This window comes from Equus caballus, chromosome 16 (genome assembly GCF_041296265.1).
Source record: "Equus caballus isolate H_3958 breed thoroughbred chromosome 16, TB-T2T, whole genome shotgun sequence".
Lineage (NCBI taxonomy): Eukaryota > Metazoa > Chordata > Mammalia > Perissodactyla > Equidae > Equus > Equus caballus.
The window spans coordinates 78498211-78518837 of record NC_091699.1 but is presented as its reverse complement, the minus strand read 5'-3'; the positions used below and the strand labels follow the sequence as shown (position 1 = coordinate 78518837).

Genomic DNA, 20627 nt, shown 5'->3' with positions numbered 1-20627 from the left:
AAAAGGATGAGGGCATGTTGAGAGGACACAGGAGCCAACCTGAAGGAGCCCCAGTAGCTGAAGCTGGAAAAATTTGAGAGACAAAATTAATATTGACAGTATTGGGTTATAACCTGTAGAATATAATAAATATCCATGAGCCCATACTGATATAAATAAATAATTGAATAAGTACATAAATGGAAGAAAAAGAATAGTGGAACAGCTCTTCCTTTCAGGAGAAACCCAATCAGCAAAAGTAGAAAGAATGAGGGAAATACATAATCCCCATGAAGGATACATCACAGGAGAAATTTCTCCAGGCAACTACCACTGAAAGATGCTTCAAGTCAGTGGGGAAAGTTTGGGGAGAAACAGGATAGAAGGTTTCTCAGGGAGCAAGGAGAACAAGTTGGATAATTTTCACGAATAATAGCACCAAGCTAGGTGGCCTGAGTAGAAAACCACAGCCACCACCAGGGCCAGACTTCCCTGTTCTCAGGTCTGGGCCTCATCTTTGCTCAGTGCTCCATAAACACTGGTAAATGTTTCCTTTATGACTCTATCTTTCTGTTTTCACACTTACCATTTTCCCTTCTTTGCAATTCTCAGCACTGGCTGCAAATGAGAACACCTGGAGAGCTTTAAATGAGACTTTCTGGAGGAGGGTCTCGGGTCCCAGGATTTCTGAAAGCTCTCTGGGTGATTCTCACGTGCAGCCAAGGTTGAGCACCACCATCAGATTGGTATACTTTTTGTTTAGCTATGTTAATATCACCGTGCAGGAAATAAACAAGGTCAGCCTTTCCCGCTTTTTTCCCTGATAGACAGCCACATGTTCTCTCTCTCCTGAAGATGTGGAATCTCATCTATTCTCTATTGTGTCTATTACCTGAATGCCCAGGTTTCTGGGGATGCCTTACCCTTACTCAAATGGAAAACCTTCCGGCGGTATCTCACAGGTCTCTAGCACAGTCCATTGTTAGGTGTACCAGCAAGATTAAGTATGACAAAATGCTTTTGACATATGTGACAGGTAGAAGGATCTAATATTTTATCTTTTACCATCAGCATTTGACAGAAATGAGGTGGGAGGCAGCTGAAAGCAAGTGGTAGAGAATCCATAAAGAAAAAAAGAAATTTCTTGAGTACTAACTCCTTTGTGGCTCACTAGGTGGGGCCATGATGTGACACAAAAATGAATCGGGACCGGCTAGTAGCATGGTGGTTAATGTCGTGCATCTGACTTCAGTGCCGTGGGATTCGTGGGTTTGGATCCTGGGCATGGACCTACCTTTTGCTCATCAAGCCATGCTGTGGCAGTGTCCCATGTACAAAATAGAGGAAGATGGGCACAGATGTTAGTTCAGGGACAATCTTCCTCATCAAAAAAAAAAAAAAGAATCAGAAAAAGATCAATCCCACATGTTGAGAATCAGAGATGGTTTATATGGTGTATAATGTGCTGAGTGCCACCCGAGATAAAATGCTATGAGACAGAGCGAATGGGTGGGGAGTGATTTCTGGCAAGGAAATTATGAGAGTCTTTGAGGAGTAGGCAGCATTTCAGGTGGGCCTGGGAGGATGGGTAGGATTTGAAGATGGGCTAGGAGGAAGGACATTAGGAAAGGGAATGGCCCAAGCACAGATGAAAAGGTGTGAAACAGTGGAGGATGGACAGGAAACGGAAAGTAGATCCATTTCCCCTGGGTGGAGGAGAGTAGAAGACACCGATATTTGAAATACCTATTCTGTCACTTTGGTGGTTTAGGAACTATTCCCCATCAAAGATTTCCTTAGATGTTGACAAGAAGTTCATGAGAGTTCGGTTGTTTGCTTTTACACTCATAATCTGACGTGATGTGTCCAAAGGATTGGGTGGTGGATATAGGGGTCTCACCAATGCGTTTATATACATTTCAATCTTGCAAGGCCCCAAATTAAATTACGGAAGAGGAAACTTGGAGGCAAAACGACCAGCTATTTCAACTGTGAATAGCATCTTCCTATGAGATGCAAGTTTGGCCATCTGCCATTTCCAGCATTATTTTACCTCGATAAAAAGAGGATAATGGCAGGCTTGTGGGAGTTAACAGCAAATTTGGGTCTGAAGATGAGAAATATCTGTTAACAACAAGAACCGAGCGATCCGCACACGTCATTCATCTGGAGTCAGGAAGTGGCAGCTTGACGGCTCAGCAGCGCGGAGCCCTGGAAGCCCCGCAGCTGTTCCTCCGGCACTGCGGCGGCCGTCACCATGGCAACGCCCCTCCCGGGAGAGCAGCTCGGCCGGTGGAAACCACCAGCATTTAAAAATTAACGCAGATGATCCTGGATTGGATCCTGCTCGAGAAAAAACATTCTTATAGAAATGTTCTTTCTAAAGACATAATTGGGACAAATGGGCTAAACTTGAATATGGATTGTGGATTAGATGGGTGGTTCTCAAACTCCAGAGTGCTTCAGACTCACCTGGAGGGCTTGTCAAAACACACATTGCCGACCCCACCCCTAGACTTTCTGATTCAGCATGGCTGGGGTGGAGGCTGAGAGTCTATGTTTCTACAAGTTCCCAAGTGAGGCTGATGCTGGCTGGTCTGGGATCAAACTTTGAGAACCGCTGGATTACATACTAGCATTGTATCCATGCTAATTTCCTGATTTTGATCATGGTACTGTAGTTATGTAAGAAAATGTCCTTGGCCTTGGAACATACTCACAGTAGTATTTAGGACAAAGGGGCATCGTGTCTGCAACTCACTCTCAAATAGTTCAGGACAAAATATAGACAGATAGATAAGATGAATAAATAGAATGATACAGCAAATGTGGAAAAATGATACCAATTGGCAAATCTAGATGAAATATATATATAGGAGTTCATTGTGTTATTCTTGTAATTTTTCCGGTAGATTAAAATTACATTAGAATTAAAATTTTTTTTAATTAATGCAGGAAGAGAAAATTATAGCTTATCATGTAGAACTGTCTAATATGGTAGCCATTGGCTACATGTGCTTATTTAAATTTATATTAATTAAAATTAAATAAAATTTAACATCCAACTCCTCAGTCACACTGGCCATCCTTCATCAAGTGCAAAAGTGTCCTGTATGTATGACTAGTGACTACTGTATTGGACACAACAAATATAGAACATTTCCATCATCACAGAAAGTTCCATCGGACTGTACTGACTATAGAGAAAAATATTTTAAGATCAGGAAAGAGTCTTTGGAAAACTCAGTGTGCCACAAGCAGCAGTAGAAGTGACAGTCACAAAGCAGTCGGAGTCAGTGGTTTTCCACATAAGATAGTTTACTAACTGAAAGGGGCTAAAGGAAGAAAAACGATTAAATCATATGGGTCATAGTGTAGCTGCATATGTAAAACCTGTAGTTCTGCGTGGGTTACTGACATAATTGCCAGAGTGGCTGTTCACTAAGACCACTCTGAACACATCATTTTCTTGATTTTCTTAACAATCCATTGGATGAAGGAGAAGTAAACATCCAAACGTCCTGGTTCTTTTTTTTTTTCCTTGCTTTCCTCCAAGCAGAAGAGGCATGAAATCTGGATGGGGAAACACCCAGCAAGGCTAAGCTGGGGAGGCTGCCCTGAAGGGGAATAGCTGAGACTTAGACTATTTCAAACTTTCAGATATTTTAACCTGGCTATTGATTTCATTTTCATGATACACCAGCTCGTGTGTAAAGCAGACCAGGTGGCTATCCCTACTCCTTCCGAGCTGCTTCTCCTGCCTCTTCTTTTCTTCGTCTCAAACACATGGCACCCTCTGGTTGCCCAAAGTTTCTGACCCAATCAGGCCTGCTTTCCACTCTAAAGAGCATCATCTTTCTCCCAGCATCATTTCTTTGGGCCTCAGCAACACCCAGGTAATGAACTAAATACACTCTAAAGTGTAAATAGAACTAAATTCTCCCAAGGTGCATTTGGCTAATGCTAGCTCCCAGAATATTCTGGGAGACAATTTCTGAGCAAGGTCATCTTTGGGTATCGTCTTGCTGACCCAACTCTTGTGACCCCCAGCCCCCACCTAGCCTCTCAGGAGTGAACCCACAGATCCATGTTACAGCTGCACCTTGTCAATTTCACGCTCTGGCACCTTCCTAAGGAGCTTCATATTCACTTGGGACTCAGTAAAATGCACAGCTATTATCCCTTGGAGAGAACATGGAGTGGCAGGGAAAATTGTAAATACCTGAAGCCATAAATCACAAACCAATAAATATGAAGGATTTCCATGGGGAAAATGAGCTATATTTCCATTTCCAAATTTCCATTTGGGAAAATGAGCCACAGAGCTAGAACCCAGAACTCAGGAGCTGTGCCTCTGCTCTGTCCAGGCCTCTGTTATAGCATTAAATGTCCATCTAACCATTGGGCCACTGTAGGAGGTTTGGGGGATGCTTTCCCACAAAAAATATTGACGCATTCTTCTGCAGATATTCTTCCTTAAAACATATTCCTTCTGAGTTTTCCAAAGGAGAGAAACCCTTCATTAGAAACACATTTGTCAATTACTTATAGATGATCATTTTTAGCTGCGAGACATGAGATCCCAGGTCTTTACAGTTCAGTTGGTGGTTTGATAATTGAACTTTTGAGATGTCTCTTTACAGACAGCTTTTTAGTTTGAAACAGATTTTTATTAAGATTTCGAAAAGAGAAGAAGAGTCTCACCTCACAGTACTCCGTGATAATGCACAAATTATCTTGCTCCACAAAACTTGCATGGAACTTGACAATGGCTGGGTGGTCCAGCTTGGAAAGGAGCTGGGCCTCCAAATTGGCCTGCACAGTCTCATTTGGATTGAGTCCTCCAACAGAGATTTCCTTCAGGACCTTTCTGCAGCCAAAAAAAATCTTTTAAATACATTTAGAGCTAAAAAACACATTTGATAAATGTGAATAAGTGGTGCAGGACCATCTAATTGATAGCCAGGCTGCAACCTACCCATAGGCCTGGTATTGCCTCTTATGACACTGTGTCCCCTGCTGGTCCCTCGGCTTGCCTCTCCGTCCTGGACAGTGATACGGCTTCCCCACGGCCTCTGACCTCCGTACCTGTGGCTACAGTTTTGGTCAAACAGGACAGAGATGGAGCTAATCTTGAGCAACATCTCTGTGGTGGCTCTTCCTCTGCCACCTCAGATGTCTCTCTAGATGTCTCCATTTCTCTTTGCCTCTTGCATGGTGTCTCTGTTTCTGTCTTTTTCTGTCTCTGTGTGTTTTCTCTTTCTTCTTATCTATTTTCCTCTGTTCCTGTCTGCTTTTCTATTTCTCTCTCTATTCCTATCTTAGTGTCTCTCTGTTTCTCTGTCTCTGTCTCTTTTTATATAGATACACATATATGTGTGTGAATATAATATAAATATAAAATATGTCACCGTCACTCTGTCTCTCTGTTCTGTCTTATTCTGTCTTTGATTATCTATCTCTTTCCCTCTCTTACTCTCTCTCTGCCTCTGTGTCTCTCTCTGCCTCTGTGTGTGTATTTAAACACACATATACACACATACTTCTGTCTCTCAGCTCTAAAATTTTCCAAATCTATTAACTTAATAGCAATAAGATCAATATCTATTTATTTTCTTTTTAAAACTATCTTTGGCATATCATTCTTTATTGCTCCCAGTATTTAGAAGAAGAAAAAAATCTAAAAACATTGACGGAGATATTTAGGATCTTGAGCGTGTATAAATAGCACAAGAGCTCATTAAATCGCCCAAATTATTAATTTAAAAATTGTGACAACTTAATGAGGAGTGGACCAAAACATTATCTCTTCCCATCTAAGAAAAAAATGGTCTGATGAACAAACCAATTATAGTACCACACTGTAAACTAGATTGCCAGGGAGAAGCACTTTCGAGCACCAATTATGTGTGCAGACAGATTCTGCTGATTATAAGCGAGCTTTAGCTGTTCATTAAGGCAAGTTCTACAGGACTCATACCAGAAAACATTTTGCAAAAATGCTCTTTAAGTGTTACTACCTATGCATATTAATGAAAATGTATTTATAGTAGAAACTCTCTTAATTAAAAGCCCTTTAACCAACTCATAGATTAAGCAGCGTCCTCCAGTCTTTTCTAACAGATGCTGAGGGCTGCCTTTGCCATAGGGAGTGCCTGTGGCCAGTGGATGCTCTCTGGCACGCCCATGAACTTCTGCCCTTCCAGTTGAGATGTGTGCTTACCCAAGTCATTGAGTTTATTCCCAAATGTGTTTATGCCAGTTGTGCTCATTATTGTAAGTTTGTGACTCAAATATGACAAACTGATGAAGGATGAGTGCGAAAGTTATCTTTTTTAGGAAAACCAAGTCAAATGCTTATCAAAAAACTTGATAATGACAAGTTGCAAAAAAAAATGTTAAGTAATTGACAAGACTGTTCTAAAATGTTGGTTAAAAAATGTAAAAATCTAGTATTCTGAATTGAGATTGCTAAATTCTCATTCCTCTTTAAAGAAGGTAAACCTGGGAAACTTAATCAACATATTTCAGGTGTAGTTTATGCAAAAGAGACGAAGAGACCTCTAATCAGAGGATGTTAGATGTTGGCTGCACATCAAAAAAATCAGAGAAATGTACAATGATATGTTTTAAATTAATGTAAATATTTTAGTTATGTCATTTCATTTTACAATTGTCTCCTCTATGTAACCAAGTACCAGCCCCAATCCCATTGGATAGGAGGGGTCCTACCATTCTTCAAAATGTGATTATACTATAAACTTTTCATTGATTCAAACAAGGCTTTCTCTCTAGTTGTTTCACTGTGGAAGAAAAGTAATTTCCTCAGGCAATACCAGAGATAGAACTTGTTTCTTCTTTCAGATGCAGGCCTAGAAGCTGTGATATTGGAGTCAGCATGGTACTGTCCAGTTTTCACCCATTCCATTTCTCAGTGGTAAAAATTTCATAAAAATTGTAAATTAGACAATCTGTCCTAGAAGCTGAGATCCTACGTAGGAAAACTTAGAAAGTGTCCTTACCTTACTCAGGTGTTGGCTAAGATTTGGCTTTTTTTCCTGACCTATAAAAGCTGTGTTACATTTCCATTCTCCAAAATCTCATAAGGAGAACCTTCTGTTTCAAGATGACCATTATCGGGAAATCAGTTTTCCTAAAATTTGAGTCCCATAACATTTTATTCATCTTAAATGTTCTTCATGGTCTCCCCATTCTGAATTCATCCTGTTCCCAAAAGACAACCACAGCCCACCTGACTGTTTCCACAAAGAGCAGGCCAATTGCATTGAAAGCACAGCTCTGCACCAGGAGCCTCACGAGCTCCACTCGGCATTTCCAGGCATCTTTAACAATGACTGCAATTTAGAAAGTTGGAATATTTGCTTCCCTTGCCCTAATGGTGCTTTCACATTGGTTTTGTTAGGCAATAAACACTTTATTAGGCTACTACTCGATAATGAAGTAGATTCTAGAGAAATGCTTGCCTATTCTATAGAAAGACTGATCTATCAAGAATTCGGTTAAAAATGACCTCATGTTATTAAGAGTGGCATCTCAGACTGTTAGAATACTAAAAGGACATGAAATGACATAGGCAGCTATGCTTTCCTGTAACTTCTGAAGATTACAAAGCAGCAGGCAGAGCTCAATGACATCTTCATAGTGCTTCCCCAGTCATTTACTGTGCCCCAGCTAACGTGCAGCTGTAAAGTCACAGTGGTTAAACATGACAATATAAAGCTTTACACAAACTTGAAATATTCTCTTGCTGTGAAGGAACAAATGCTATAAAAAGATTTAAGATACTTACTTTTCCTTGCAAACAAATATTATGCAACGGAGCGTGAGATTTTACATATAGTTACCTGAGCCTCATGTGGCAGCCTGATGATAAAGCATAAAATCTCATTTGCCCACAGCTTAGCAGACGAAGGTAGGGCTATTAAGATCCGTGATATCTAATATAATCATCTCTAGCTGACACAGAGACTTTCTACCTTCCTTACCTAAAATCGTGTCACTGAACTGACAGGAAACTCTCATTGCATATCACTTAATATGAGATCCATATCAGCCAAAGACACAGCATGGAAACTTACCAAGTCAAGGACAGCTTGTCACCTGCTCAGTGACTCTCAGCTTGTCACCCACTCCTAAATAACATGACAGACATTTATTTTATCAGAACTTCAACCATTTGGGAGAAACTTTGTGACAGAAGCAAAAACAAGCATTCCTGCAGACTCACTCATTTTGCAAACTTTCTGTTCTGTTGCCTAAGTGGCATTCTTCAGTCTTTCTAGAATCACTAGTGAACTGAGAAACTTTGGAACGTGACTTTGGAAATTTGAGACTACTATAGCTAATTTCATTCCCTCAAAATTGGCCCACCTTTCATACAAATAGGGCAGATGATTTTTATTTTTTTTACTGGGAAAGATTTGCCCTGAGCTAACATCTGTTGCCAATCTTCCTCTCTCTCTCTCTTTTGTTTTTTTCTCTCCCCAAAGCCCCAGTACACAGTTGTAGACTCTAGTTGTAGGTCCTTCTAGTTCTTCTATGTGAGCTGCTCCACAGCATGGCTACTGACAGGTGAGTGGTGTGGTTCTATGCATGGCAAGCAGGCTTGGGCCACTGAAGGGGAGCTCGTCAAACTTTAACTGCTAGGCCATCAGGGCTGGCTCCAGGTGATATTTTTGAGATGTTAATCAAAGGTTGCTTTTTCACAAATTTCCTTGTATCATTTCACATTTTCCCCACTGAACCAGCAGCATATGCTGCCTCAGGAAAAAAATGGCATCATAAACTATAGAGAACATGAGTCAAATCCCTGGCTTTTGATTTTCCAAAGGAGAGTCCAAGGCCAAAGAGAAGAGATCTGGAGGAACATCTGGGTAGTGGGTGAGTGTCCTCCCTGCCCCCAGTGAGAAAGAGACCCTCTCGACCAGATGAAGGGGAGGCAAGAAAATTAGATACCACTGGGCCCTTGGAAATAGTTCCTGTCCCCTAGGCCGGGTCCAGAGAGGGAAGTAGGAACAGAATTCCAAGATAGGTAGGGTAACCTAAGAGCAGAAGATCTGTGCCCTCTTTCCAAAGCAGGCCATAGAAAATAGCAGGACCTTCACATTTTCTTGTTTCCTGCAAGGGATAGGAGTGAAAGAAAGGTCTTCAAGAGGCAAGTAAGCCAATGGGGCTAAGAGAGCTCTAGAATCTCCAGTGAGAAGTGCAGAAGCAGCAGAATGACGTCCCACGCAGCCACGACCATCTCGGTGAGGGCCAGTCAGCTGGGGGACTGGAAGGCTTCACAGTTAGTCTGGAGATTATTAGCTATGGTCCCTTCCCTTGTGATTTAACTGTCAACGATCAAGCATTGCATTGCTAGAGTAGGTACCCACTGTACGTCTACAGTGTAGCGGGCACTGCCCTTGTGTCCACTGGGAAGACAGACATTAAACAGGTAAGTGTGCATGAATGTGTGGATATACGTATGTTTGTATTTTTAAAAACTTCAAATGAAGACGAATGCTCTAAAGTTAGGGTAAATGATGTCTAAGGCCCTCCTGATTTAAAATTCTATGCCTCTCTAATGTGATCAGTAGCTATTGCACCCACTGAGGGCAAAGCCACAGAAAATAAATTTTAACCTCAGCTTAAACAAGAGAGTAATTTTTTGCTTATTGTTTCCTTTTTATTTTTTAATCTGCTCAGGACTTTTAAGATAGAGTTTTCATCCATCTAACAAGGCAGCAATTATTTTAATTAATCCTTTCTTAAATGTTAAGCTCTCATTTTTTTCTAATTTACATGGAAATACAGTTTCATTATAGAAATTTCTGAAAACAAAACATAAGGAAAACATTACCCGCAATCCACCATAGAGATAAGCAGCATTAACCTTTTTGTGTATTTCCTTTCCATCTTTTTGCTACATATTTTTTTTTAACAGTAGAAGCCAAATGGTTTACACAATTGGCCTGCTGGGAGTTTCACGGGATATTATTACAGCAGACACCAGTCATTTGTGGCTGCCCAGAATCCTTAGACAGTCTCCCAACATTGTAGTAGATCCCTGGCCTGTAGGTCCTGTCTTCCTCAGATAGATAAAAACAAACAAACCCTATATCTCCCGCCTCCAAACCTATATCTCCCGCCTCCTTTGTGTTGGGGTGCCAAGGTGTGACTCAAGTTCTGCCAGGCAGCTGCAGCCACCCAAGACTTTGCCTTGGGTATGAGCTGTGTGAAGAAACATGGCGGGCACAGGGCCTCCCTTTTGCTAATAAAGGTGTCATAAGAAACAGCGTGGCCCTGGGGGAAGTGGCAGCAGGCCACTTCAGGGGCATGGTTCTGGCTGACGTTCCTGGAAATTTGGCCTTCAGCCTGCTCCGAGGCCCTCCCGCTGCTGCTGGGCACTGTTTCCGGAACAAATCCTTTCTACTTAAACTGCGCAGAGGGTGGCTGCCCATCTCCACACCTGGGAGCCCTGACCAATGCCATTACGCATCACATAAGCATGTTCAGGGGTTACCACGGATCACTAGTACACACCTCAGGATAAGGAAAACCAAACCTCCAAAGGTTTGACTCATTTGGGTTAATTTTTATTATTTATATGAGTCTTAAAGCTTAGGATCTTCTAAAGGATTCAAGGCCACAGTATTTCTTTCTTCATTTATGACTAGAAATAGCATGAGAGTGAAAAACATCCTTGTTAAAGTTGTTTTATTCCCTTCAATAGGATATATATAACTTTAAAGTGTAAAGGGCATGAAAAAATATAATAGCAGAGAGTGATATTTATTCCAAAAAGTAGCCCATTGATAAAAAGTGGAAAAGCCAGGAACTGAAGATACCTAAAGGAGTAGCTGAGAAAACATTGTAGGTGGTAGTGAAGAGTATACTACAGATGGGATTTTATTTTATTTCAGTTGTTTTTCCTTCTCTCAGCAATTTAAAAGCATATTTTTAATGTCTGTGGTCAGAGAAAAGGACAAAGTGATTTTATGGGTCATCATCATCTGCCATAGTCTCTGAGCTCTTGTGTTTTTAACAATTAAATCCCTGATGCCCGCTCTTTGGGGGTGAGAATGATCGGATTCCTCTGGTCTTTTCCTCTCCACCCCTGATCACAAGCATGTAGCAGAGTCTTTGGACACAGCACGGGCTTAGATCCCATCATGGTACAGTGCAGAGATGGCAAACTGCTGGCACCCAGGGCGGGCCTCAGCAACTAAGGTGCAAACTCCGTCTGCTGAGCCCAACGTCAGACACCACACAAGGCCCCAGTCAGTCACTACCAAATACCATAAGATAGAAAATTCCACACTTCTGTTATTTCACTGTCTATTGACTGCTCTCTCTATGTCAAATACAATGCCAAGTGCTGGGGATACAAAGATGAGAAGAGAAAACTCCTGCCTTCCAAGAGAGCTCAGTCTCACGGGGGAGGCCAACAAGCATAAAAATAGTTGAACGACTTCATGATAAATGCAATAAAAGAGCTGGGGGTGGAGAGTGGGGATCCCTAATCCTCCTTTGAGGAGAGAAGAAAACGCAAAATCTATAGACTAGAGCCCCAGGACATCCGCTTCTGCACACAGAAATGACTTTGCAGTATGCCAAATCGCCTTTTCCCCAGGTGGATCCCAAGTAGCAAAAGAAATGAATTTATCATTCTTTAGTATTTGCCCTGTATAAATCAATACCCAGTAGAGGAATGTCTGTATTTGCATTACTTGAATAAGCTATGAAAGTTAATAAGCATGTGACTTACAAAAAAAAAGAACTACTTAAGAATTTCTATATCTACATATCATCCTTTAGAGTAACACACACACACACACACACACACACACACACACACACACTCCTACAGTCTACATTATATAGAATGTGGAATGAAAATGTTACAGGGAGGGAACTTTTTAAAAGATCTGTGAAACTAGCAGGTTCACAAACCACTCCTTCCTTCCTTCCTCCCCACTCTTTTATCTATCCCCATTTTTATCCAAAAAAGCACTTAAGCTTTATGTAACAAGATTTTTAAAAATAAATGTGAGGAACTCTCCCATTAAGCCAAGCTCTGCTCCAGAGGACTCTCTTAATTTGGGGTCCCCAGGAAGCAACCCCTGAGAAAAAGATTTGAGTGCAAGTAGTCAATGTGGGCAGTGAGAGGGGAGTGGGGGACTGAGATGAAGGAAGGAGGCCATTCTAGGGCATCTTATCAAGCTGCTTCCCACTGCGGGCACCTGGGGCTTAATTTTTTGAAGGAAATCTGGAGCAAGCCTAGAACACGCCTCTGAGTTCCCGTGTCCGATGGGCCAGGACCAAAACTCCCTTCATTTGCTGCTTAAGGCTGCTCCCTGGGAGCATTAACTCCCCTACTCTTCCACCCCGTGGGAGGACAAGGGGCCCCACCGGCCAGGGAGAGGCATAGGGCAGAACTGCAGGAACTAGCAGTTGGAGGCTGGGTCCACACACAGAATATATTAACCATGCAGGGGATACAGGTAGGGCACCAACATCATCTGTAGAAATAAAAATAAAGGAAATTTCCTCCATTTTAAATTCTGGCCTATTTTATTTGAATTCCTGAAGATGGCTAGGATATACTGATTCCTAGACAAAGCAAACTGTCTTGAATACTGAATAATGAAACTGCAAATCAATGATAACCTACAGATGAATTCCGTTTCCTATGCATTTCAAGATTGATTTAGTTTACAAACACAATAGCAGCATATAGGAGTATTATGTACAAATAAGAAGCAAAGATAAATAATTAACAGTAAATAATAATACAGATAATAAACAAAGAACCAATAAGAGTAGAAGTATTTCAGACATTTTTGTTTGGCAAATATGCTATTCCTGGCTCCATCTAGATTATATTTTCTTTTGTGGTGACAACTTCCACACAGGGTTTCAATGCTGGTACCATAACAAATTCTGCAAATTGCCTTTTTTTCTAAGGAACAGAAGAAAGTAAATAGAAATTTCAGGAGTAGGAGGATTGAAGACAAATATTGCCTGAATAAAAAAAATATCTAATAATCATGTGAATTCAATGACTTTTCCCATCTGTATAAATTTAAAAAAAAATAGAAATGGCTTGAGCACATGTCTTATGGCCGGAAACAGTGCTGATGCTCATCCAAGGTTGTCTGCAGAGAATCTCCCATGTCAATGCAAGAATAGAACTGGCTTCAGGATGAGCCATTTCAGCCCTTTTCCAGAGGGCTCCTTGGAGGTCACATGGAGAGGAGACGAAATGTCTAACCGCTCTGTTGTACAAAGCCCTTCTCCTAGGGCTTGGGTGAAGAATCTATAGCTAAGCCAAGAAACCCATGAGTGGGTATTAGTTAACTAGGGATCTGCAAAGTCAGCCTTTCTTCTGACCGTGTTGGGAAAGCCTATGTATTTGTGCGCTCACAACAAGGCGGCTATTTCCTCCCCCATTTCTAAATCCAAGCCTCTAGACTGTCTCATGAAAGAGTTCATTGAGAACAAATTGTCCTTCGCTCTCCTTTCAGCCAAAAAAACAAGTAGATTCCCTTCATGGTGGCCAGCTTTCTGGAGCTTCTTCCTATGGACTCTAAAAGTTCTCTTTACAGCCAGGGATGTGGTAGAGTCAATTCTAATTTCCCCCTCAAAACTGTTTAAAGCCGCTCTTCTCCCCTCTCCTCCCAGACACCTCCAGACAAAAGTAGAATTGGTCAGGAAATCCTACTTTTCTTATTTATACAGATGAGCAAAGTCACTGACTATTGTGGCTTAATTATTTTAAGAGACACTGAAGGCTATCCACCCATCTCCACACACTTCCACCAGCATATGCTCTGGAGAGGAGGACCCTCTCCTTAGCCCCTGGACAAATCATAATTGATCTAAGCCTATCGCATAATCCTATTCGCCTTGCCAGTGATTAGTTTAGACAAGTGACGTGATTCTGGCCTGTGAGACGTGAGAAGTCTCTTGGGGGTTTTCTGGGAAAGATGTTCCTCACTGATAAAAAGAGAAGCATGGAAGGAAACTCTTCTTTAATCTTGCCTCCACATTTTATCTGCACGTGACTCCTTGAACTTTAGCAGCCAGCTGGGGCTATGAAGGAAGCCACCCTAAGATGACAGGCTGAATGGTGGAAAAGAGAAGGTACCAAGGTCCCTTATGATGCTGTGAGCTGTGGACTTCGTCAACCCTGGATCTGCTCTTCCTCTAGACTTCTTGTTAGGGAGATAAGTCTTTCTTAGGGTTTAAGCCATTTTGGAAGCCAAAGACATTCTGTAGCAAAAAGACTTTACAAGATGGAAGAGGAGACATTTAAAGAAGAGATTAGAAGCAGAGGTGGAGAATGTGGTAACCACTCCACTCATTTGTACACACTTAAGGTCATGAAACCCAGACGATGAAGTTAGACTTAGCTGTGCTGTACATAAAGATTAGAACAAAGGTAAGCCCCTTGAAAACAGAGGGGGCTAGGTTTTATTTACTTAGAAAGTACTAAGTCTCCTAATTTAAACTGGAAAAGATATAATTTGGCTCTTGTCTACTTGGATGTTGGTACGAATCTTCAAGAAATTATCACAAAGTAAACTCTAATGAACTATACAAAGATAGATCTTTAGTGAGAAAAAATATTTTAATAAATGACTAGAAATTATTTGTTATTAGTAAATCTAGAAACTAAGACAACATGGTATTTCTTTAAATAATTCGAAAACATAATTTTAGTCATTAAATTCTCATATATCAAAAATTTTAGCAGTTATCAAAAAGTATCAGGATTCAAAATGATTAAAATTCTACTACTGTTCCCTTCTTTCCCTTGAGTATTGATATAGGAATTATGATAGCAAACAGGAGATAATCTAAAATGAGTGGTAAGAAGGAAAAGAGTGAAGTAAAGGGCAGGCATAGTTCAGCAATCAAAAAATTAAAAATAAAATTAAAATATATAAATCAAAAAATGCTAAGCTGAATAAGACCAAAAAAAAGAATTCCTAAAATATTTGGTCTCTGCCCTCTCCTGCTCCTCCCTAATTTAAGAAAACATACTTTAGTAATAAATATGTCTTTTTCTATAATTCTCTGGAGACAGAGAGAAAAAAATTACTAATATAGTCCACCCTCAGTACCTGGGGATTGGTTCCAGGATCCCTGCAGATACCAAAATCTGCGGATGCTCAAGTCCCTTATATAAAATGGAGTAGTATGTGCATATAACCTTCGCACCTCCTCCCACTTACTTTAAATCATCTCTAGATTACTTACATTACCTAATACAATGTAAACACTATGCTACATTATACTGTATTGTTTAGGGAGAAACGACAAGAAAAAAAGTCTGTACATGTTCAGACTATGTATTTCTAGAATTTTAAAGCAGGCAAGACCCTCAGAGAGCAGATCTATCAAAGCACCTCAACCTGTTAAACTCCTGAGAATTAAGTACTTTATCCAAGGTCATACAGTAAGTTACAGCAGAGTCACCATTTACTTCACGAAGGAGGAAACATCGCAATTCCAAAGAACAGACTTTCGTCTCCAAATTTAAGTCTCCCCTCTCTTGTTTCAGCATAGAGATCTTCAGTGTCTAGTACCTAAGACAATCTAAAACTTTTTCCTTTTTCAAACCACTTTTCAAAGAATAAAAACTCCTGTCACCTATTCTACTCTTCCACTCCTAAGCATTAGTGAAGAAGGGAAAAACGAAAACAAAAAGTCTCTTGATGGTGATTGGAATGATGGTCTTGCTCTTAATGAGGCACTAATGAGGCTACGTCTGTTTTTCATTAATTACCATTTGAGTGTTACAGAAAATCTTACCAGCAGTCAAGAGTTATTGCCCGTTATGGAGCCCCAGATTTGGAGGTCTAGGATGAGACCATACTGAGGAGGGAGATAGTGTTTCTCAGGACTTATCTTTCCTAGCAAGGTGGTGAAATATACATTTTTGAGTTTGTCCCAGGTACCACAACTCTGCCTGTGTGATTTTGTGTCTGTGAGGGCCAGTTTTTAAAAAGTTCAATTGTGAAAACTCATTTGATTCAAAATTGTTAGACAATGCTATGCCTTAAAAACAAAAATAAATATTGATAACGTAAGACTCAATGCAACAAATCAGTCATTCACTCTATCACACTTTGAAAGGTACTGAGCTTAGAGCAAAGATCCTGTTTATGTCAGCAAGGGAACAAAGGAGCATGGCAATGTCAGGAAGGATATGAAAGAATAATTTACCATAGATAATCAGGTTAGCTTTTGTTACGACTGTTAAATGCTCCAAATTTACAATTAATGTTAGGCTGATATTCAAAATTCAATATTCTAATGCATAATTCATGTCAGGTTTTTCTTTTGAACATTACAGAAAAATACTAGAATTGTGGATTTCAATGACATAATTAGATGTGATGATACAAAGCCTACCATGAAATCAAGATACAGCGACAAATTGAGTTTTAAGAAGCAACAAAAACTGATTAGCCCCATTTCCTTGACTAGGTGAAACCAACAAAGGATAAACCCTGTTTAAAGTAAAATTAAATTATGATCCAGGCAAGAAGAAGGTTGGTGCTCCAAAAATAAAATGAAAAAATAATCTAGGGTTTCAATGAAATAAAGTCCCCTAATCTTACTTCTAGTCAGTCCTGGTTGGCTTCAAGTTAACATTAAATGAGCAAAAAGAGCAAAAAGTTTGTATTTCTAAATTTCAGTCTCTAGTTCATCATCATGGTAATTGTAATATATGAACTTGAGCCAAAACTCTCTCTTGAATTTAGCTGTAGCATAAAGCAGGTCGTTGTTGTATTTAATTTTGAGATAGAAAGGGAGGAAGATAAAGCTCTGTATAGGCATACTTCCATTAGAGAGCTTAAGCAAGTGATTCTGAGTTGTATATTTCTGCTTAGTAGTGCTTATACCAAAAAAAAAAAAAATCTGTTTTTATGCACCAGAAAGTCAGGGCTTAACCTACCGACAGAGCTCAAATTAGAATCTACTACTATGAAAGATCTAGTTTCCCTGAATGACAGCTTATGGATTTAGTCATTGACTTGAAACGCACAAAAAAGTCCCTGTCGACTGTGTCAGAGGAGGAGGAGAGGGGCCTGTGGCTAGCCTGTCTCTGATTACACAAGGCAGCATTTTTCAGTCAGGGCAGGGAGGGGAGCCCGGTTAAACGAAGGGCTTTGGAACCTTCGTGCTTGCTGCATCTCACAGAGATGGCTGTGCAGAGTTTGTCCAAGGAGTCCACAGCAACGGCACTGGAGACCACCTCCTCAGGTCATAGCACTGAGCAAAGGACACCAAAAAAATAGTCTTCAGCATGGTTTTCCACCAGCATCGTTTGTAGAGATCCTGGAATTTATTTGAGGATGAATCAAAGTGTGTCACGTTTGTACAATGCAAGGGAAAAGAATTTTAGACTCATAAAGCCTGATATCTGAAGAAGCCTCAAAGAAGGGACACAGAATCCAAGAGCATGCTTCTCAAATTTTACTGTGCACACAAATCACTGGGGGATCTGTTCCAAGACAGGTCTAGGGGAAGCCTGAGACTGCATATTTCTAACAAGGTCCCAGGTGATGCCCTAAGCTGCTAGTCCAGGGAGCACACTGTGAGTGGCAAGGTTTAGAGCAGGTAGGGGTCCAGAAGACTGCCGGGGCTGAGAGAGTTGAAGAGCCCCAGAGTTTTCTAGAGGCTTGAGGGGAGGGCATGTTTGATGAGCAGCCCATGTGAGAGGGCAGGTGTCCCCCTCCCACCCCAGGAAGCATGAGATCTCATTTGACAATAAAGGTTTGGGAAGGGCTGCTGGTCCAGCCCCTCACTTTACAGATGAGGACACTGGAACCCAGAGATGCTGTGAGACTTGACTACATGCCCTCCTGAGAATATTCCATAGCAACACCAATATGACCCCAAAACTCCAGTCAGTCTTAAAACACCATTAGGAAAATCTCCCTTACAGTTTTGGCCCAGACCCTAAAAACTGGTTTGTAATGGTTTCCTCTTGTCTGCTTCCAGTAGTGAGAAGGTACAGCTGCCCACTGACCCTTCGAACATGTCTTGTTACATAATTTATTACTTTAATGTATTTATATTCAGCCTCATTCCACAAAGGATTTGCCATAACTTATATAATAAAATAGAAAACTCAGACCAGCAAGAGTAGGTGGAAATAAGAAACAGGGAAAAGATAAACACAAATATGCTGGCCAAAAAATGTTGCTACAGTTGAGCTTCAAATTTAATTCCAAACTTCTTGGAATATATGATAATTATTATTACTATTTCTCTTACGATTTTTGCCATTATTGATGGTAATGCCATAGATGCAATTCTTGCCTATTACAAGAGGGTATTGCAATCTCTGCATTCCTTGTGACATAAACCAGTTTTCATTTTAGTCACATAGCAGTGGAGGTGTCCCCAAGGAGGACATTGGTGATTCTTTTAAATAGAACACATTCAGAAATGGAATTCCAATTTACATATGGAATAAGGCACCTCGATGTCTAATTTAAGAAAAACTTCTCAACTCTTCCCTTATTTCCTTTTCCTAAGTTCAGTACATGTGTATGGGGCACCTGAACTGTGCAAGACACTCTAGTTGTCTGAGGCCTTCAAGGGGTTTGCAATCCAGTGGGAGGGCAGAGACAAATAATTACAAGCTATAAGAAAGCAACATGCACCTTAAAAGGACGAAATGAGTATCCCGAAAAGAGAATCAAAGGACAAGATATGAGATAATCATAAGAAAATGTTGAACCACTAAAACAGTGATATTGGTATTAATTATGACAATAGCAAGTGCCATATAAGGAGGAGTTATTTGGTATCATGATAAGAAACTAGTATAACCCTCACTTCTGAGATGAAGAAATTAAGATACAGACAGGTTAAGACCCACACTTAAAGGCACATTGTCAATTAAGTGGCAAACCACACCTAGTAATAAGGAATCTGAGACCCCCCACTTCTGAATCCTAGGCACCTCACCACTGTGGGATCCTGACTTCTGAGTGTAAAAGTCAGTCCCAAATGACAACACACTGAGAACACAACTTGAAGATACATTCTCTGCACCAAGGTAGATAATCTGAACAATCAGGAAAAAAAGGAGAGGCGCCTTCCTCCCTCTCCCCACCCCCACGCCCTGCCAGAAAGCACATGTTCCAAATTTCATGAAAAGTATGTTTCAGAAATTGTAGAGCAATAAGACTGACACAAATCTCTGGCAAAGATGAAAACTGATGATTAAACAGATGGCTTGTGAGCTAAGAACATGAAGCAGGGGCCAGCAGAGGCTCACATGGGCTTATGGAGAATAAGCCATACTAAATTAACCTAATTTCTTTTTGTGAGAAGGTATTTGATTGGTAGATCAGAGGGAAGCACTTAGTTCTGGGATATCATGATTTCAGCCCATCTGATGAAGTCATGTTAACAGATGTCAACAAGAAGAGTCTTGTGATATCCTTTTAATATGGGAGAGATGCAATCTTCATGTGGATTCATAGCTGGTTGAATGAGCAGACCAAACGTGCTGGAGTCTGGAGTCTCAGGTCACGTTTCAAGTGCTACTTCTTGTAATGCTATTAGGATCCATCCCTAACAACATCTTCACCAACATTTTATTAATGACTTGGAAGAATATCCAAAAAGAAATGTTTACCAAGTTTGTAGAAGATGCAAAGGCAGGCAGCATAATCAATAGACACAGGCAGAGTCAATTTTTCAAAATGATTTAAGAAGCTGAAATGTGAGCTGGAAACCATCCAGGTTAAATTTTGCAAGGCTAAACCTGAAGTTCTATAGTTACAGGTGGAAAAATCAAATCCTCAAATCTAAGACAAGTGAAATCTGGCTTAAGAGTAGAATGACTTATCTATAAAAACTCTGACAGTAGTTTAGTGGGGAAGAGAATAGCTAGTTGCCCCTCAAAATTCAATATGAGACCACAATATGATGTGACCTCTAAAACAGCTCCTGAGATTCCATGCCAATCTTAAAACGTATGAAAGGTTCTATCAGGCCCCTTGTGTTCAGGCCTGGGAACCTCATTTCAAGGGGAATGTTACCACCAAAATTAGCCCAAGGAATGATGATTAAGATGTCCAGGGGTCTTACAATCACATGACCCAAGGAAAAGAGAAACGAGACAGTCAGAGCTAATATATTTTGAGCAATAACTTATGAAAATGTGCTGGGTATATTTCCCGTGTCATTCATTTATTACTTATAATCATGTAGAGTAGTTATTATTTTCCCCATCTTACAGATGAGAAAACTAAGACTGATAATTCAGTCAATTGTCCAAAATAAGTGGAGAGAATGAGCTATCAATGCAAAAGAGTCTGACTTACGGCCAAGGCTCTTTCCACTTCATTATCAATGTAACCTCTATCCAGTAGTTACAACACTGACAATATTGAGAGAAGATTAGACTAAGAAGGGACATGATAACTACATCATACAGATCTTGTACATGCCAGGGTTTCATGCCTACACTCATGTGATTTCCCCGGCCTGGGATACCCTCTCCCTACCCTTTCTCTGCCAGATTCATATTCATCCTGCAAGACTTGGCTCCTATGCTCTCTCTTCCAGTGTCTTCTCCACTCTGTAAAAATGGGATAAGTGCCCATCTA

General features: G+C 40.5%; 1 protein-coding gene across 9 annotated transcripts in view; it reads right to left on the bottom strand.

Moving 5' to 3' along the window:
- NEK11 (NIMA related kinase 11) overlaps nucleotides 1–20627 on the bottom strand; it is a 248985-nt gene that overhangs the window by 201750 nt on the left and 26608 nt on the right. For 7 of the 9 annotated variants that reach the window (XM_014731862.3, XM_014731863.3, XM_070238148.1 and 4 more), the window contains exon 3: nucleotides 4684–4849. The exons of the other annotated variants lie outside the window; for them this stretch is intronic. In XM_014731862.3, the coding sequence (XP_014587348.2) occupies nucleotides 4684–4849 (166 nt within the window). The remainder of the gene's footprint in view (nucleotides 1–4683; nucleotides 4850–20627) is intronic. 9 annotated transcript variants of the gene reach the window in all.